The sequence below is a fragment of the Myotis myotis genome, unplaced genomic scaffold, assembly GCF_014108235.1.
Source record: "Myotis myotis isolate mMyoMyo1 unplaced genomic scaffold, mMyoMyo1.p scaffold_m19_p_29, whole genome shotgun sequence".
Classification (NCBI taxonomy): domain Eukaryota; kingdom Metazoa; phylum Chordata; class Mammalia; order Chiroptera; family Vespertilionidae; genus Myotis; species Myotis myotis.
The window spans coordinates 1,569,373-1,583,841 of record NW_023416334.1 but is presented as its reverse complement, the minus strand read 5'-3'; the positions used below and the strand labels follow the sequence as shown (position 1 = coordinate 1,583,841).

The following is a 14,469-nucleotide window of genomic DNA, read 5'->3' as shown; positions in this document are numbered from 1 at the left end:
TCTCTCTCTCTCTCCCTCTCCCTAAAAATCAATTTGAAAAAATCTTTAGAAAAATAAAAATAAATTTGCCATTATACCTCAAAGAACCTCATTCAGTGTTCCACCCAGAAAAATTGTATTTGTGAGGCTGAGGGAGAATCTTGTCCACAGCGATTTTTCTTGGCCCTTGAACGGAAATTTCCTCAGTTCCCATTTTGCCTGTCTCTTGTCTTCTGCGCATTGTCGGTGTGAAACTCACATGCACAAACACAGTTGACCCTTGAACAACATGGGTTTGAACTGCATGGGTTCACGTTTGCGTGGATTTTTTTCAATAAATATGTACAGTATTGTAAATGTATTTTCCTTATAATTTTCTTCATAGCATTTTCTTTTCCCTAGTTTACTGTAAGAACACAGTATTCAATACATATTTCATACAAAATATATGCTAACTGTTTACATTATTAAGCCGGTCAACAGTATGCTACTAGTAGTTAAGTTTCGGGGGAGTCAAAAGTTATGTGCGGCCCTGGTGGCGCAGTTGGTTAGAGTACACCAAAAATTTGTGGTTTAATTCCCAGTCGGGGTGCATGCAGCAGGAGGCTAATTGATGTTTCTCTGTCCCCTCAATGTTCCTCTCTCTCCCTCCCACCCTCCCTATCTCTCTCTCAAAATCAGTAAAAACATAACCTCCGGTGAGAATTTTAAAAAGTTACACGAGGGTTTTTTGACTGAGTAGGGGGTTGCTGCCCAACCCCGTCTTGTTCAGGATCAGCGCCCCAACCCTGTCTTGTTCAGGGGTCTGTTGTACTTTTAGCCTCTTCGGAAGAAGATGGGGTCTGCTCAAAGAGGCTCTTGCTTATCCAGGAGTGCAGCTGAAGTGCTGTGTAGACTGACCCCAGTCCTGAGTGGGTCTCATAGCGTCCATAGATTTCAGAGCCAGGGAGACCTTAGAGGTAACTTCATTCACCTATAAATTGTGGTTCAGAAAGGTGAATGGTTTGCCCACATTCACGGTTTATTGGCACAATTTTATCGTCAGGAAGTGGTAGGAATGTGTGGAGAGGAAAGAGAATCAGGAGAGCTGTGCCCTAACCCTTCTCTGCCACTAATTTGTCTTGTGGCCTTAGACAAGTCCATTCTCATCTATAAAAAGATGCTGTATTAGCTGATCTCAAAGTCGCCTTCCAGCATCCAAACTCCATGGTCCTTATCGGGTCCGTGCTTGTACCTGTGTTTAAGGCCCACTGAATAAATGGTCTTAATAAGGTAGCCTCGCCTCTGTAGGAAATGCTGTTGCATTTTTAATGTTCTCACTTAGCAGGGTTTTGCTTGATCTTTATGCTGAGGAATCCTTCTTATGTGGTTTATGTATTTTGTTTGTTTTGTTTTATAGAGGGAAGGACTTTCTAAATTCAACAAGATCTATGAATTTGATTATCATCTGTGTGGCCAGGTGGGTGGTACAGTATTTCTATCGTACAGCGGAGGCGTGCTTTCAGATCAGGTGCCACTTTGGTGTGCATTCTCTCCATTTTTAATCGTGGCTAAAAAGAGCAGCTGTTTACTACAAGTTCTCCCTAAATTGCTTGTATTTTAGAATTACTTAATCCAGAAGAGTTAGTCAGCCTGGCCATTGTAGAATATGTCGCCATCTTTTAAGAATAACTATTGTTAAGACCTAAAGATCCCTGGTTACAGGTGACTACTTTATAATTTGTAAGGAAGTCTCTTTTTAATAAAAAATGTGGTCCCATCTCAGCTGTTTTTATAACAAGAAGCTAATGTGCAACAGTTGGGGGGAATTTTAAATGCTACAAAAAGCATCAGGGTACTAGAATTAAAATGGTGATTTCATTGTATTACTATGGCTTTTGGCTTCAAAGAGCTCTATTTATGTTTGTTTCTTCCCAATCAACTGGGTTTTTTTGTTTGTGTATTTTTTTAATACTTTAATTTTTTAGAGCAATTTCAGATTCACAGCAAAATTGAGGGGAGAGGAAGGTACAGAGTTACCACATACCCTCTGCCCCTCCCCGCCCCCCATGCACACACACAGCCTTCCTCATTATGAACATCCCTCATTAAGAAAAGAAAAAAACAAAACAAAAGAAGATCCCTCCACACAGTGGAATATTTGTTATAACTGACACACCTACCTGGACACGTTATAACCGCTCAGAGCCCGTAGTTTACGTTAGGGTTCATGCCCTGTCGTGCTTTCTTTGGGTTTGGCCAAATGTAAGTAAGCACCTGTCCATTGTTACGTTCACTGCCCTGCAAACCCTCTGCACCGCCTATTCATCTCCCCCCCCAACCACTTTTATTTCCTTAATAGAAGTTTTTCCCTTTTATTTGAATGATGTAGCAAAATATAGTTGCTAAAAGACTGACTCAAATTTTGTTACCATTTAGAATGTTACCATGATAATGACCTCGGTTTCTGGACATTTGCTGGCTCATGATTTCCAGATGCAGTTTCGTAAATGGTCAGTACAATTCTTGGGGGAGACAGAACTTTCCGATTATTACAGTAAGTTGTAGAACATTACAGGAATTTTGAGGCATATTGATCCTATTGTGTAACCTATAATACTAAGATGACTGAGTCAGTTCACGCTATTATAGCAAAATACCACAGACTGGTTGGTTTATAAACAACAAATTTACTTCTCCCAGTTACTGAGGCTGGAAGGAGGAGGTCAGAGTGCCAGCATGGTCCGGGTGCCGACCGCCGGCCTCTCACCGCGCCTTTACCTGGTGGAAGGTCTAGGGCAGCGGTTCTCAACCTGTGGGTCACGACCCCTTTGGGGGTCGAACGACCCTTTCACAGGGGTCACCTAAGACCATCGGAAAACACATATATAATTACATATTGTTTTTGTGATTAATCACTATGTTTAATTATGTTCAATTTGTAACAATGAAATTGGGGGTTACCACAACATGAGGAACTGTATTAAAGGGTCGCGGCATTAGGAAGGTTGAGAACCGCTGGTCTAGGGAGTTTGTGTGGCCTCTTTTATAAGCAGCCTGATCCCACTCATGAGGCTCCACCCTCATGACCTAATCACCCCCAAAGGCCTCACCTCCTAGCACCACCACTTTGGTGTGAGGATTCCAGAATCTGAGTTCTGGGAGGAACAAAGCGTGAGGCTGTAGAAATGACCTTGGATTAACTGATTCACCGCAGGTTTAAAGAGCCATCGCAGTGTGCTCCCCAAAATAGCCAGAGCTTTGTCATGCAGTCATTGGGTTGCATTTCTCCGATAGCAGATATGCATGGAGGCTTCTAGAATGTCTTCCTAGCAGCTCCTGCTAGTGCTCCTGGGAAGTGGAAAGTGCATGTGCAGAGGGTCTGAGTCTTGCTCTTGACCCTCTGGCATTTCATGCGGGGCTTTTCTGTGGGTCTCTCCCCGGGTGCACAGGGCAGAGTTTTCCCGACGTGCTGAGGTGGGCTTTGTGTGTTTCCATTTCTTTTCTAGGCAGAGCTGCAATCCCCTTGTCCTCTTTGAAGCAGAAATTGAGAAGTACTGCCCAGAGAACTTTGTAGACATCAAGGTGGGATCTTTCGGAAGACATGGCACTGGAGTTGAACCACCACGAGATCACTGAACTGAGTGGTTTCTGTATTTTGAATGCATTGAATTCAGAGGCAAAGTTTCCCACCAAACTAAGTGCCGTGATTAAAAAAAGTATTCCCAAAATGAGGCCGTTGAAACTAAGTGGCCAAGGGACTGGAGTCAGCCTTTTTGTGAATAATAGTTGTTGAAATAAACTCTCAGAATAAGTATTGTTAAATTACTAATTCTAGCCCTGACCCATCTCTAGTTAGAATGAAGAGACTACAGAGTGTGTAAATGGTCCTTTGACAGTAAATTGTGAGTTTTCAAGCGGTCAGAGCACCTGTAGCTAACTCAGCGCTGACTGGGAAACCTTGGGATGAAACTCAGTTAGGGGTCCGTTCTTTTTAAACCAGACATGACATAACCAGACGCACTAGAGCCCCATGTGCTGTTAGAACTGCGTTTCAGGTCTCTTCTTGCTGGTACAGTTGCATTAACCTCAGCTTCCAGAAGCTCATTGGGGAGTGTGACTCTAAGCTGGAGGGCTGTGCTAGTTTCTTCACCACCCGAGAGCTGTAAGCACAGCTTTCTCTGGTTTCTTTTTCTCACCATGGTGCATATTCCAAGAACGTTGTTAATGCTCAGTCAGGTCTGTTTAGTGGAGAGGTGCAGAGTAGTCCCGCCGCGGGCTGTGCTCTCACTGCTCTTTCCCTACCAACTTCAGAAAACTCTGGAACGAGAGACTCGGCTGTGCCAGGCCCTGGTGATCTGGACCGACTGTGACAGAGAGGGTGAAAATATTGGGTTTGAGATTATCCACGTATGCAAGGCTGGTAAGTGATGCCCCTTCTGAGCTCCTGTACTTCGGGAATGCATAAGTAGATGATTCTCCGGCATGGATGTGTGAGTGGCTGCGCCTGAGTTCCTCCCCATATACTCTTCCTCCTGAGTCCCCCTGCCATTTGCACTGGCCGTGTGTCCTGGAGCAAGTCACTGACCCCTGGGAGCCTCGGCTTCCTCTTCTGGAAAGCCCACCAGCCTGGCACAGTTCCCAGAGCCGTGGGGACTGAATGAGCCAACCACGCAGATCCGGTAGCCCCGGCCTTAGCTCCAAGTACATGGCCAGGTCCTTGGAAACAGGGACTTTATTTTCTATTTTTTTATTTATTTTAAATATTTTTTATTGGTTCTTTTTAAGGGAGATAGTAAGGGAGAGGCAGAGAGAGAGAGAGAGAGAGAGAGAGAGAGAGAGAGAGAGAGAGAGAGAGAGAGAGAGAGACACACACATCAGTCAGTAGCCTCCCTGGCCAGATAGCTCAGTTGATTGAAAAGTTGACCCAGTACAACAAGGTTGCGGGCTCGCTCCCTGGTCAGGGCATACAGAATCAACCAGCGAGTGCATAAATGGGCAGCAGCTTGAGGTCTCTCTCAGATCAGTTTTAAAATTAAGTTTGTTGAGGCGACAGGGCTAATAACATTATGTAAGACTCCTTTTTACATCTTCATCCGAGGAGTGAGGATATTTTCCCACTGGTTTTACAGAGGGGGAGGGGGAGGGAGGGAGAGACATTCATGGAGAGAGACACACGGATTTGTTGCTTCCCACACTTGCCCCCACTATGGGTGGGAACGGAACCTGCACCCCAGGTCCATGCCCTTGACCGGAAATCGAACCCAAGACCCTCCGGTGGGCAGGCCGATGCTCTAACCACTTAACACACCGGCCAGGGCAAGATTCCATTGTTTAAAATCTATATTAATTTTACCTCCTGAACATTAACAAATGTTGAAGTGAACTTGAATGTGAGTCTGAAGCTATAATGATTCCTGAAAATTTGTTTTAATTTAATTTTAAAAAATTTTTGTTGTAAGGTATTAATATTTTTTTAGAGAGAGGAAGGATGAAGGAGAAAGAGAAGCATCGATGTGAGTGGGTAACATCGATCGGTTGCCTCCAGTATGCACCCCGACTGGGTGTGGAACCCGCAACCTGAGTATGTGCCCTGACTGGGAATGGAACCCACAGCCTTTCAGTGTGTGGGACGGCACTCCAGCCAGCTGAGCCAAGGCGACTCTCGCATTTAAATGCATTAACTTCCAGGGAGAGTGTATGTGTTATTTCCATGACAGGACACGAAATCCCCCATCGGATCTGTTAATTAACGTTTTTCTCTTCCCGAAAGGTCTGAGAGCAGGTGAAATTAAAGTCTTGAAAGGCTCACTAAGACCGTCTCAGTTAATAGCTAAATTCAGGCCGCTGTCGTTACTGACAGTGCTCAGCTTGCATATTGCTCTTTCAATTGGATGCTTCACAGCTTCTTGAACTGTCCAGCTTTCTTCGTCCAAGGTGGCCTTTATGATGAGAGGGCCGTGTGACTTGGCTTTGACCTTGGCCACTCTTTCTGATCTGCAGTGAAGCCCAGTCTGCAGGTGTGGAGGGCCCGTTTCTCTGAGATCACCCCCCGCGCTGTCACGATGGCCTGTGAAAACCTGACCCAGCCCGACCAGAGAGTGAGCGATGCTGTGGACGTGAGGCAGGAGCTGGACCTGAGGATCGGTGAGGGGCCGCAGCCGGCCTTTGCTGGCGCACGCAGCTGTTGGGCTTTGGTCATGGAACCAAGATGAGGTTTGTGTGTAAATATGTGCAGCTGGCTTTGACCTTGCAGTTCATCATTTTCTTGTTCTTCCTTTCCCTCCTCACTTTCCAGGAGCTGCCTTCACGAGGTTCCAGACCCTGAGGCTGCAGAAGATTTTCCCCCAGGTGTTGGCAGAGCAGCTAATCAGTTACGGCAGCTGCCAGTTCCCAACCCTGGGGTTTGTGGTGGAGAGGTTCAAAGCCATTCAGGCTTTCGTGCCAGAAATCTTCCATAGAATTAAAGGTGGGGCTGGGACTTGTTTATGATATGGAACCTACAGGCCCCGAATAGCCAAGGGCTCCATGAGCGTCCGCGGCACTAATTCACTGTTTACTTGATTTCTAGTTTGGCTGTTCTTTATTCTACCTCATTACAATATTCAGAATCCACTTATCGTTTCCTCAGTGACCTTCTCTATTTCATATTCTTTTGACTTTCACTGTAATACTCCTAGTTCACCTGTCATGTCATGTGGCTGAGGCACAGCCTCCTGTTTGCGTTTCCCCAATAGTAACGCATGACCACAGGGACGGCGTCGTAGAATTCAGCTGGAAAAGGCATCGTCTCTTTAACCACACGGCTTGTCTTGTCCTCTATCAGCTGTGCATGGAGGTAAGAAATATTTTGAAATCTCAATGATCTGGGAAAATTGTAATTTCCCAAGTCAGTCCCTCTCTAGTGGCAGAAGCGATCCTGTCCCGTTTCCCCCTGAGCTGTAGCTTTCAGGATATCACTTTTTGGGACCAGTAAGAGTAGAACCTCATGAAAACACTAAAAATTGGGGAAGGAAAGGACCTGTGGAGTTTTTAGGTAAAATGAGAAATGTTTGCTAAACTCTCCCCTGAAGCCAAGGCCTGTCATAGCAGCTGATAAGGACCCGCTGGGCCAGGGCAGGCCGTGCACTCTCAGAGTGGAAGGAGCTGGACAGCTTCTGGTCTGACTCTTTCAACCATTGGTCAGATGAAATCTAAAGAGATGAAAGTCTCAAATGAGTGAACAAGTTAATTTTACACAATGATAAAGGACTGGAGGTAACAGGATAAATTAATAGAGAATGGCCAGGGGGAGCAGAAAGGGGGACTGTTCTAGGCATGGTGGTCATGAAAGGTATGTCAGGGCAGGCCGGAGTGAGTAGCAGCAGGCAGCCAAGGAGGGCCTGGGGAAAGCGTGTGGCCGTCAAGAGAGCAGCACATGCAAAGGACTACTCAGCCACAGGCCAGTCAGCGGCTCAGCTGTGTCCCTCAGGCTGACTGTCCACTTTGCGATGCTGCTTCCTATCAGTCAGCACACAACTGCCAGTGTTCACGCAGGGGCTGCACACTGTGGCACCTAAAGAAAACTTGGAGCTCTCTAGGTTTGATGAGTCAGCTGTGCTTCTCAGCTGTAGCCATTGGCAGGGTTAGCATTGATTTACTAAGGGAAAGTAATGACTACTGAGCACCTGCTTCATGCCAGACACACCGTGTGTTTACATGTGACTTCTTTTAGAACACTGCCTACGCGAGTGGCGGTCTCATTTTACAGATGAGGGGCTAGAGAGAGTGAAGGAACTGCACAGACACATTGGAGCCAGTAAGGGGCAGAGCAGGGACTGGTCCCAGTGTGTCTGACTCCAGCTCCTGCAGACCACGCTGCCTCCCAGCAGTCACTTGTCTGTCCACTACTTCACCCTTTGACCATGAAGGTCACACAGCCACCCTGCACGTTTATCTCTTCAGTAAAAAGACCTGCCCTTTTATGTGCTTTATTAGGATACTAGAGGCCCAGTGCACAAAGTTCGTGCACTGGTAGGGCCCCTAGTGGCTGCTGGCTGCCGGCTGGGTACTTCCTCCCTTCCTCTGGGACCTTCATCCCTTCCCCCCACCCCTCACCCTCGTCGCCTGCTGCTGCTGCCGCCGCTGGCCAGGACCTCCCTCCCTTCAACTGGCTGGCCCCGCCCCCTGGTCAGACTCCTGGACAACTCCCGGTTGAGGGGACAGTTTGCATACTGCGCTTTTATTATATAGGATGGTACAAAAAAAAAGCAGGTGGGATACTTTGAGCTCCTTGTCAAGCACACCTGGTCCCAGTCTATTTGGAAAGGGAGATTTGCATTTTGATATATAAATATTCTCATTTCCAAATCACTTAAGTTGAGTTCTTTGTCTACTTGAAGTCTCTTAAAAGTGTGAAGTTGGTCTTAAAATTAGTTTCTTCAGCTTGTATTATAGAATTTCTCCTATTTCTAATTCTGTATTATCAAGAATTAAAAAAAAAAAAGTAACTCCATGCACGCGAGATTGGAGACCATACTTAGGAGAGGCGTAGGCTGCTGTCGTCCACAGGCTCCAAGGGGGCACCGGAGGGCTTGTGAGTTGCCCCTCGTGGTCTTGTTTGAGTGGGAAGGTGGTGATGGCACCCCCGCACTGGACGACAGCCGGTGTGCATGGAGCGCTTCCGCGGGATGAGCAGGGTCTCTGCTGACGGTGGGTGAGCAGAATGCTGAGCAGGCCTTGCGGGAAAGCGGCAGACGGGCGTCAGCAGGTTCACGTGCCTCTGCTTTTCTTGGCTTTCCAGGACCCCAGGGCGACTGTGGTGGAGGTCAGTTCTAAGGCAAAGAGCAAGTGGAGGCCTCAAGCTTTGGACACTGTGGTACGTTCTGGGGGGATTTCGCCAGCCGCTGACTTCCTGTTTTGGGGACCAGACCATGGCCCAGTGACATCACTCTTCACAGGGCCACACAGGAAAGCACTTGGAAAAAACAGAAACTCCAAACCCTGGGCCTGCTGGCCTCTGCTTCTTTAATATTTAAGTTATTAATGCAATGTAACTATTTTCTGTGGAGTTTGGGAAACAACAAAAGGGAGATAAATCAGCCATCACCTCACCATTCTTGTGTAATTACTGGTGTAACCTTGGCGCCTTCTTTTTTTCATATGCTTATTTTTTAGAATTGTAATTGGAATACTTTGTTTTTCCCAGCTAAGTTCTTTTTTAAAAAATGTTTCTGCATAATATATAAATGTTTAAATATCTGCTTTATGAGCCTACTCAAGAACAAATTCTTTGACTCTACGAGCCCCACCCAGTCTGAGTAAACGCATTCCCCAGTGTGCAGGGGAAGTCAGAGAGCATCCTGTCAAGGCCGACTCCAGAGGCTGAAAACGCAGAGGGCGCGTGCTGGGGGCCGCGCGTGCTGGAGGCCACACGAAGCAGCTTTGCTTCCAGACAGTAGGCAGGAGTGTCTCTCCCCCACCGGGTGGATACTTTGCCATGTCGCCGAGCATTGTGGGATGTCAGCCGGGGAAAGGGCCGCCGGTTCTCCCCCAGGAGGCTGGCAGAATGGCATTCATCATTCAGGGGAACGTCCAGGATTCTAAGGGTGTTCCCAAACTGGGGTGCTCAGACTGTCGGTGTCAGAATCTGTATTAGGTGCTTGTTAAAAAACGCAAATTTCCTTTCCTGGCTGGGTGGCTCAGGTGGTTGGAGCATCAGCTCCTACACTAAAAGGTTGTGGATTCAATTCCCAGTCAGGGCACATACCTAGGTTAAGGGTTCCATCCCCAGTCACAGGGCCCACAGGGACAACTGATCGATGTTTCTGTCTCACATTGATGTCTCTCTCTCTTCCTTCTCTCTATAAATCTATAATACCATATCCTCAAGTTGGAGTTTTTTTTAATGCAGATTGCCGGCCTCTCCCTGCTTATGTCAGAATCCCTAGTGCTCAGGGCCTGGGAATCTGCTTGCTTCCCAGGTGATTCTTGCTTCTGCACATCAGGGTCTGAGAACCACTGGAGTAGATCCTGGCTCTGCTGGGCAGGCCCAGGAATTTCCTCTCAGCACAGTCTTTCTCCCTCTAAGTGACAGCAGCTGGAGCGACGGGCCCAGCCAGTCTGGAGATGGCGGTGTGGCTGTGCCGTGCCCTCTGGCTGCGCTACACCCTAACGTGCCTGCTGACATTCACAGGAGCTGGAGAAGCTGGCCTCTCGCAAGCTGAGAATAAGCGCCAAAGAGACCATGAGGATCGCCGAGAAACTCTACACTCAGGGGTAAATGTCTCACCTGTGGGTAGAATTTGATGCATCTTCATCAACGTGAAATACTTTAGAAATAGAGTTTATGGGGAAACACACTGTCTAGATATCACTTAAGCTCTGAAGTAGAAGAATTTTGACACTGACTTCTCTTTCCTAATAATGAAAAAGTTATTTCAAAATCTCTTCTAAAACAAGGGTCCATAGAGTAAATTCAAACCCCAGTCTTGATCCCCCAGCAACTCCCCCTGGGCCCTGGCAGGTGGCAGGCAGCACCTTACCTTTAGGACAGCGGTTCTCAACCTGTGGGTCGCGACCCCTTTGGTGGTCGAACGACCCTTTCACAGGGGTCACCTAAGACCATCCTGCATATCAGATAATTTACATGACGATTCATAACAGTAGCAACATTACAGTTATGAAGTAGCAACGAAAATAATGTTATGGTTGGGTCACCACATGAGGAACTGTATTTAAAGGGCCAGAAGGCTGAGAACCACTGCTCTAGGAGTTGTTTGCCTGTTGTAAGCCATCCTGCCTCCAGGGTCATGGGCCCCCCGTGCCATCCAGGGCCAGTGCGATCCGCACAGACCGGCTGACTGCTGAGTGCCTGAAATTTGGGGTGTCTGAGTTAGGATGTGCTTAAGTGTGAACTATACACTGGGTTTCAAAGATTTGCATGAAAAAAAGAACGCAAACCATCTCAGCAGTGGTTAGGTGGCTAACGAAAGCTTGAATTGCACAGGGGTCTACATGGCAGCTCACTGGGCAGCACTGCTGTGTCTGTGCCTGGAGAGAAGTGTAGGCGTGTGCACTGTTGGAGCTGCCGGGCCAGCGTGCGGTTGCTCTGTCAGACTGACATAGAGGAGGCCCTGGATGTGCCCGGCACACAGCTGCTGGCAGAGCCGAGCTGAGAGTGTGCCCTTGCTGTGCCCTCCCTTCATTTATCCTTTGACTTCTTTGCGTCTCTCGCCCCTTCTGGGGGACACATCTCTGGACTTCTATCAGTGTAGGTAACAAGGTTGCCTTCATTTGAGTTGGCTGGTTCAGATGAATTATTGCTGGTGTCACCACGTGTTTTCAACCAAATTCAGTTGTTTGTAGACCAATCTCTTGTTCTGTTTGTCTGCCTTTGTTTTAGGTACATCAGCTATCCCAGAACTGAAACAAACATTTTCCCCAGAGACTTAAACCTGACAGCACTGGTGGAGCAGCAGACGCCGGATCCACGCTGGGGGCCCTTTGCCCAGAGCATTCTAGAGCAGGGGGGCCCCACCCCCCGCAACGGGAACAAATCTGACCAAGCCCACCCTCCCATCCACCCCACGAAATACACCAACAGCTTGCAGGTTGGTTTCCCTGGCTCTGCTGCCTCCTGGAACCCAGAGGGAGGTGAGGGGTCAGTGGTGGCATTTGAATTTACTCTAGTGGGCTCTTATTGTAGGAACTATGTGATTGTGAAATATCTCCTCCATTTCAGAAAAGAGGTGTTATTGTACAAGCTCTCTCTCCTATTTCACAGTCTTCTGCCTGGCTTCCATGAAAGACCCCTATGGCGGGTTCTGCTCTCTACCCGGCCCACCCACTTCCCCACTCTGTCAGCTCCCTCTGCTGCTTCCCTGCACCCCCAAACTGATCTCTGCACAGCCCCCCACCCACACAGAACCCTGGCCCTCTCGTTCCCTTGTCACCTGGAAGAATCCTATTCATCCTCCCAAAACTGGATCCGTTTCCATTGCCTTCCCCAAACTTTCACATCCCCTCCTGCCATACTCCACTCAGCAGGACTGTCACACTTCGCATGTGCTCAGCTGCGGCGGGAAGCTCTGTGATGCCCCAGCTAGTGAGGCTTGTTTGACATCTGCAGGTTGTGAAGTCTGGTATCTTCTTCTTTTTCCTTCTTTTTTCCTCCTCCTCCCTTCTTGTTCTTCCTTTTCTTATTTCTTCCCTTTTTTTCTTTAATTTTTTTTTTTTTTTTTTTTTTTTTTTCAGAGAGGAAGGGAGAGGGAGAAGGTCGAAACATCAATGATAGAGAAACATCGATCGGCTGCCTCCTGCCCACCCCCAGGAGTATGCCCTGACCGGGACTCGAACCAGAGGCCTCTTGGTGCATGGGACAACATTCAATCCACTGAGCCGGGCTTCTTTCTCCTTTTTTTAAATTTTATTTTTTTATATTTATTGATTTTACAGAGAGGAAGGGAGAGGGATAGAGAGTTGGAAACATCGATCAGCTGCCTCTGCACACTCCTACTGGGGATGTGCCTGCAACCAAGGTACATGCCCTTGACCAGAATCAAACCCAGGGCCCTTCAGTCCGAGGGCCGATGCTCTATCCACTGAGCCAAACCGGTTATGACTCTTTCTCTTTTTAGTAACACATTATTCTTTCTGATTTTTAAAAAATACATATTTTTATTGATTTCAGAGAGGAAAGGAGAAGAGAGAAATAGAGAGAGAACCATTGATCGGCTGCCTCCTGCACGCTCCACACTAAGGATCAAGCCCACAACCCAGGCATGTGCCCTGACCTCCTGGTTCACAGGTTGATGCTCAACCACTGAGCAACACAGGCCAGGCTATTTTTTTTCTGATTTAAAAAGTAATACATATTCATTTTAGACAATTGAGAAAGAAAAAGATGTCCTCTAATCTTACCTCCTCCTGAGAACCATCCGTTTTCTATGCATATGTATAATATTCTTACATTAAAACTGCAGCCTTAAATAGTTCATAAACTATTTTTTTCCATTTTATGTTTCTCCATGTGCTGAAATATTTTAAAGTATATTTAATGACTGCATAGCTGGTCTGTAACTTATTTTGCCAAGTCTGTTTCTGAAGGATTAAGTTGTTCCAACTTTTAGATACATGATATACTAAAGTTAACAGGTGTATACATAAATATTAGTGCAGATCTCTCATTATTTTCTTCTAATACATTCTTAGAAGGAGCATTAATGGATACAAGCATGAACATCTTATGGGCTCTTGTTAGACTGAGCCTCACCAAATGCTGGATTACTGAATTGGTGGAAAATCACCAACCCTGTGTTCATGAAATTGGTCTAAGGCTGCTGGCTGCAAACTTACCCTATATCTCTAATGTACGAGGGTGTCTTGTTACTTCTTATGCTTTCTCCTGGTTGTCTGTTTAGGTTGGGTTTATGGCCAAAACGTCACTTCCCACTGTTGAGGGCAGCATGACTCTGTTGCTGATCTTTGCCTGACGAGAGTCGTGCGGTTTATCAGCCTACGTCCATAGCACCAGGGCCGTGGCCTGGCACGCCGCGTTCGAGCAGGGGGGCAGGCGTGGTGCGCTCTGTTCTGTGCGGACTGTGGCCTGAGAGGGGCCTACACAGGTGGCACAGCAGTGATGCTGAGACCCGAGCAGCGTTGTTCTAGATCTAGAGGGAGTCTCAGCTTTCTTTTCTTCACAGGGAGATGAACAGCGACTATATGAGTTTATCGTTCGCCATTTCCTAGCTTGCTGCTCCCAGGATGCTCAGGGGCAGGAGACTACTGTGGAGATTGACATCTCTCAGGAACGCTTTGTGGCTCATGGTCTCATGATTCTGGCCCGAAACTATCTGGATGTGTACCCATATGATCGCTGGAGTGACAAGGTAATGAATCATAGGTGCAGTCAGACAACCGTGGGCCTGGGGGACGGGAAGGCAGTCGTGGTCCCACCCTAGAACCATTGCTAGAGGGGGCATGTTCCTAGGACCGGAAGCTGTCTTTTGCTGAGTGCCGTGGCAGAATGGTTTGACTGACGCTTCTGCTCTCTGTAGACCCTCCCTGTGTATGAGAGAGGCTCCTGTTTTCAGCCCAGCACCGTGGAGATGGTGGACGGGGAGACTAGTCCGCCCCAGCTGCTCACTGAAGCCGACCTCATTGCCCTCATGGAGAAGCATGGCATTGGTCAGTAGCTCATTACCATGGTAACTAGCAGCTCTCAAGCACAACTACTAATGTGGACCCTGCCTTATAGCTGAAGTGAGGCTCAGAGAAGTTAGGGGCTTAACCTAAGGTCTCAAAGTGTGTTTTATTAAAATGTAGGTCCAAATAACTCCACAGTCAGTGTTCTTACCATTGCTCTGCACCACCCATGTACACACAGGCACCTCAGACCCTGTATCACACACACACATATACACAGGCAGGCGCCTCAGACCCTGCACCACACACACACACATACACACAGGCACCTCAGACCCTGTACCACACACACATACATACACACACACACACACACACACACACACA

General features: G+C 47.4%; 1 protein-coding gene across 4 annotated transcripts in view; it reads left to right on the top strand.

Moving 5' to 3' along the window:
- Window positions 1-14,469, top strand: part of TOP3A (DNA topoisomerase III alpha) — a 38,076-nt gene that overhangs the window by 11,697 nt on the left and 11,910 nt on the right. For 2 of the 4 annotated variants that reach the window (XM_036296407.1, XM_036296409.1), the window contains exons 2-13: window positions 1,379-1,438; window positions 2,398-2,471; window positions 3,468-3,543; window positions 4,273-4,381; window positions 5,962-6,105; window positions 6,257-6,427; window positions 6,696-6,796; window positions 8,741-8,815; window positions 10,133-10,215; window positions 11,342-11,549; window positions 13,641-13,826; window positions 13,995-14,124. In XM_036296407.1, the coding sequence (XP_036152300.1) occupies window positions 1,379-1,438; window positions 2,398-2,471; window positions 3,468-3,543; window positions 4,273-4,381; window positions 5,962-6,105; window positions 6,257-6,427; window positions 6,696-6,796; window positions 8,741-8,815; window positions 10,133-10,215; window positions 11,342-11,549; window positions 13,641-13,826; window positions 13,995-14,124 (1,417 nt within the window). Of the gene's footprint in view, window positions 1-1,378; window positions 1,439-2,397; window positions 2,516-3,467; window positions 3,544-4,272; window positions 4,382-5,961; window positions 6,106-6,256; window positions 6,428-6,695; window positions 6,797-8,740; window positions 8,816-10,132; window positions 10,216-11,341; window positions 11,550-13,640; window positions 13,827-13,994; window positions 14,125-14,469 lie in introns of those variants that run through there. The other 2 variants (XM_036296408.1, XM_036296410.1) reach the window with 2 other exon arrangements.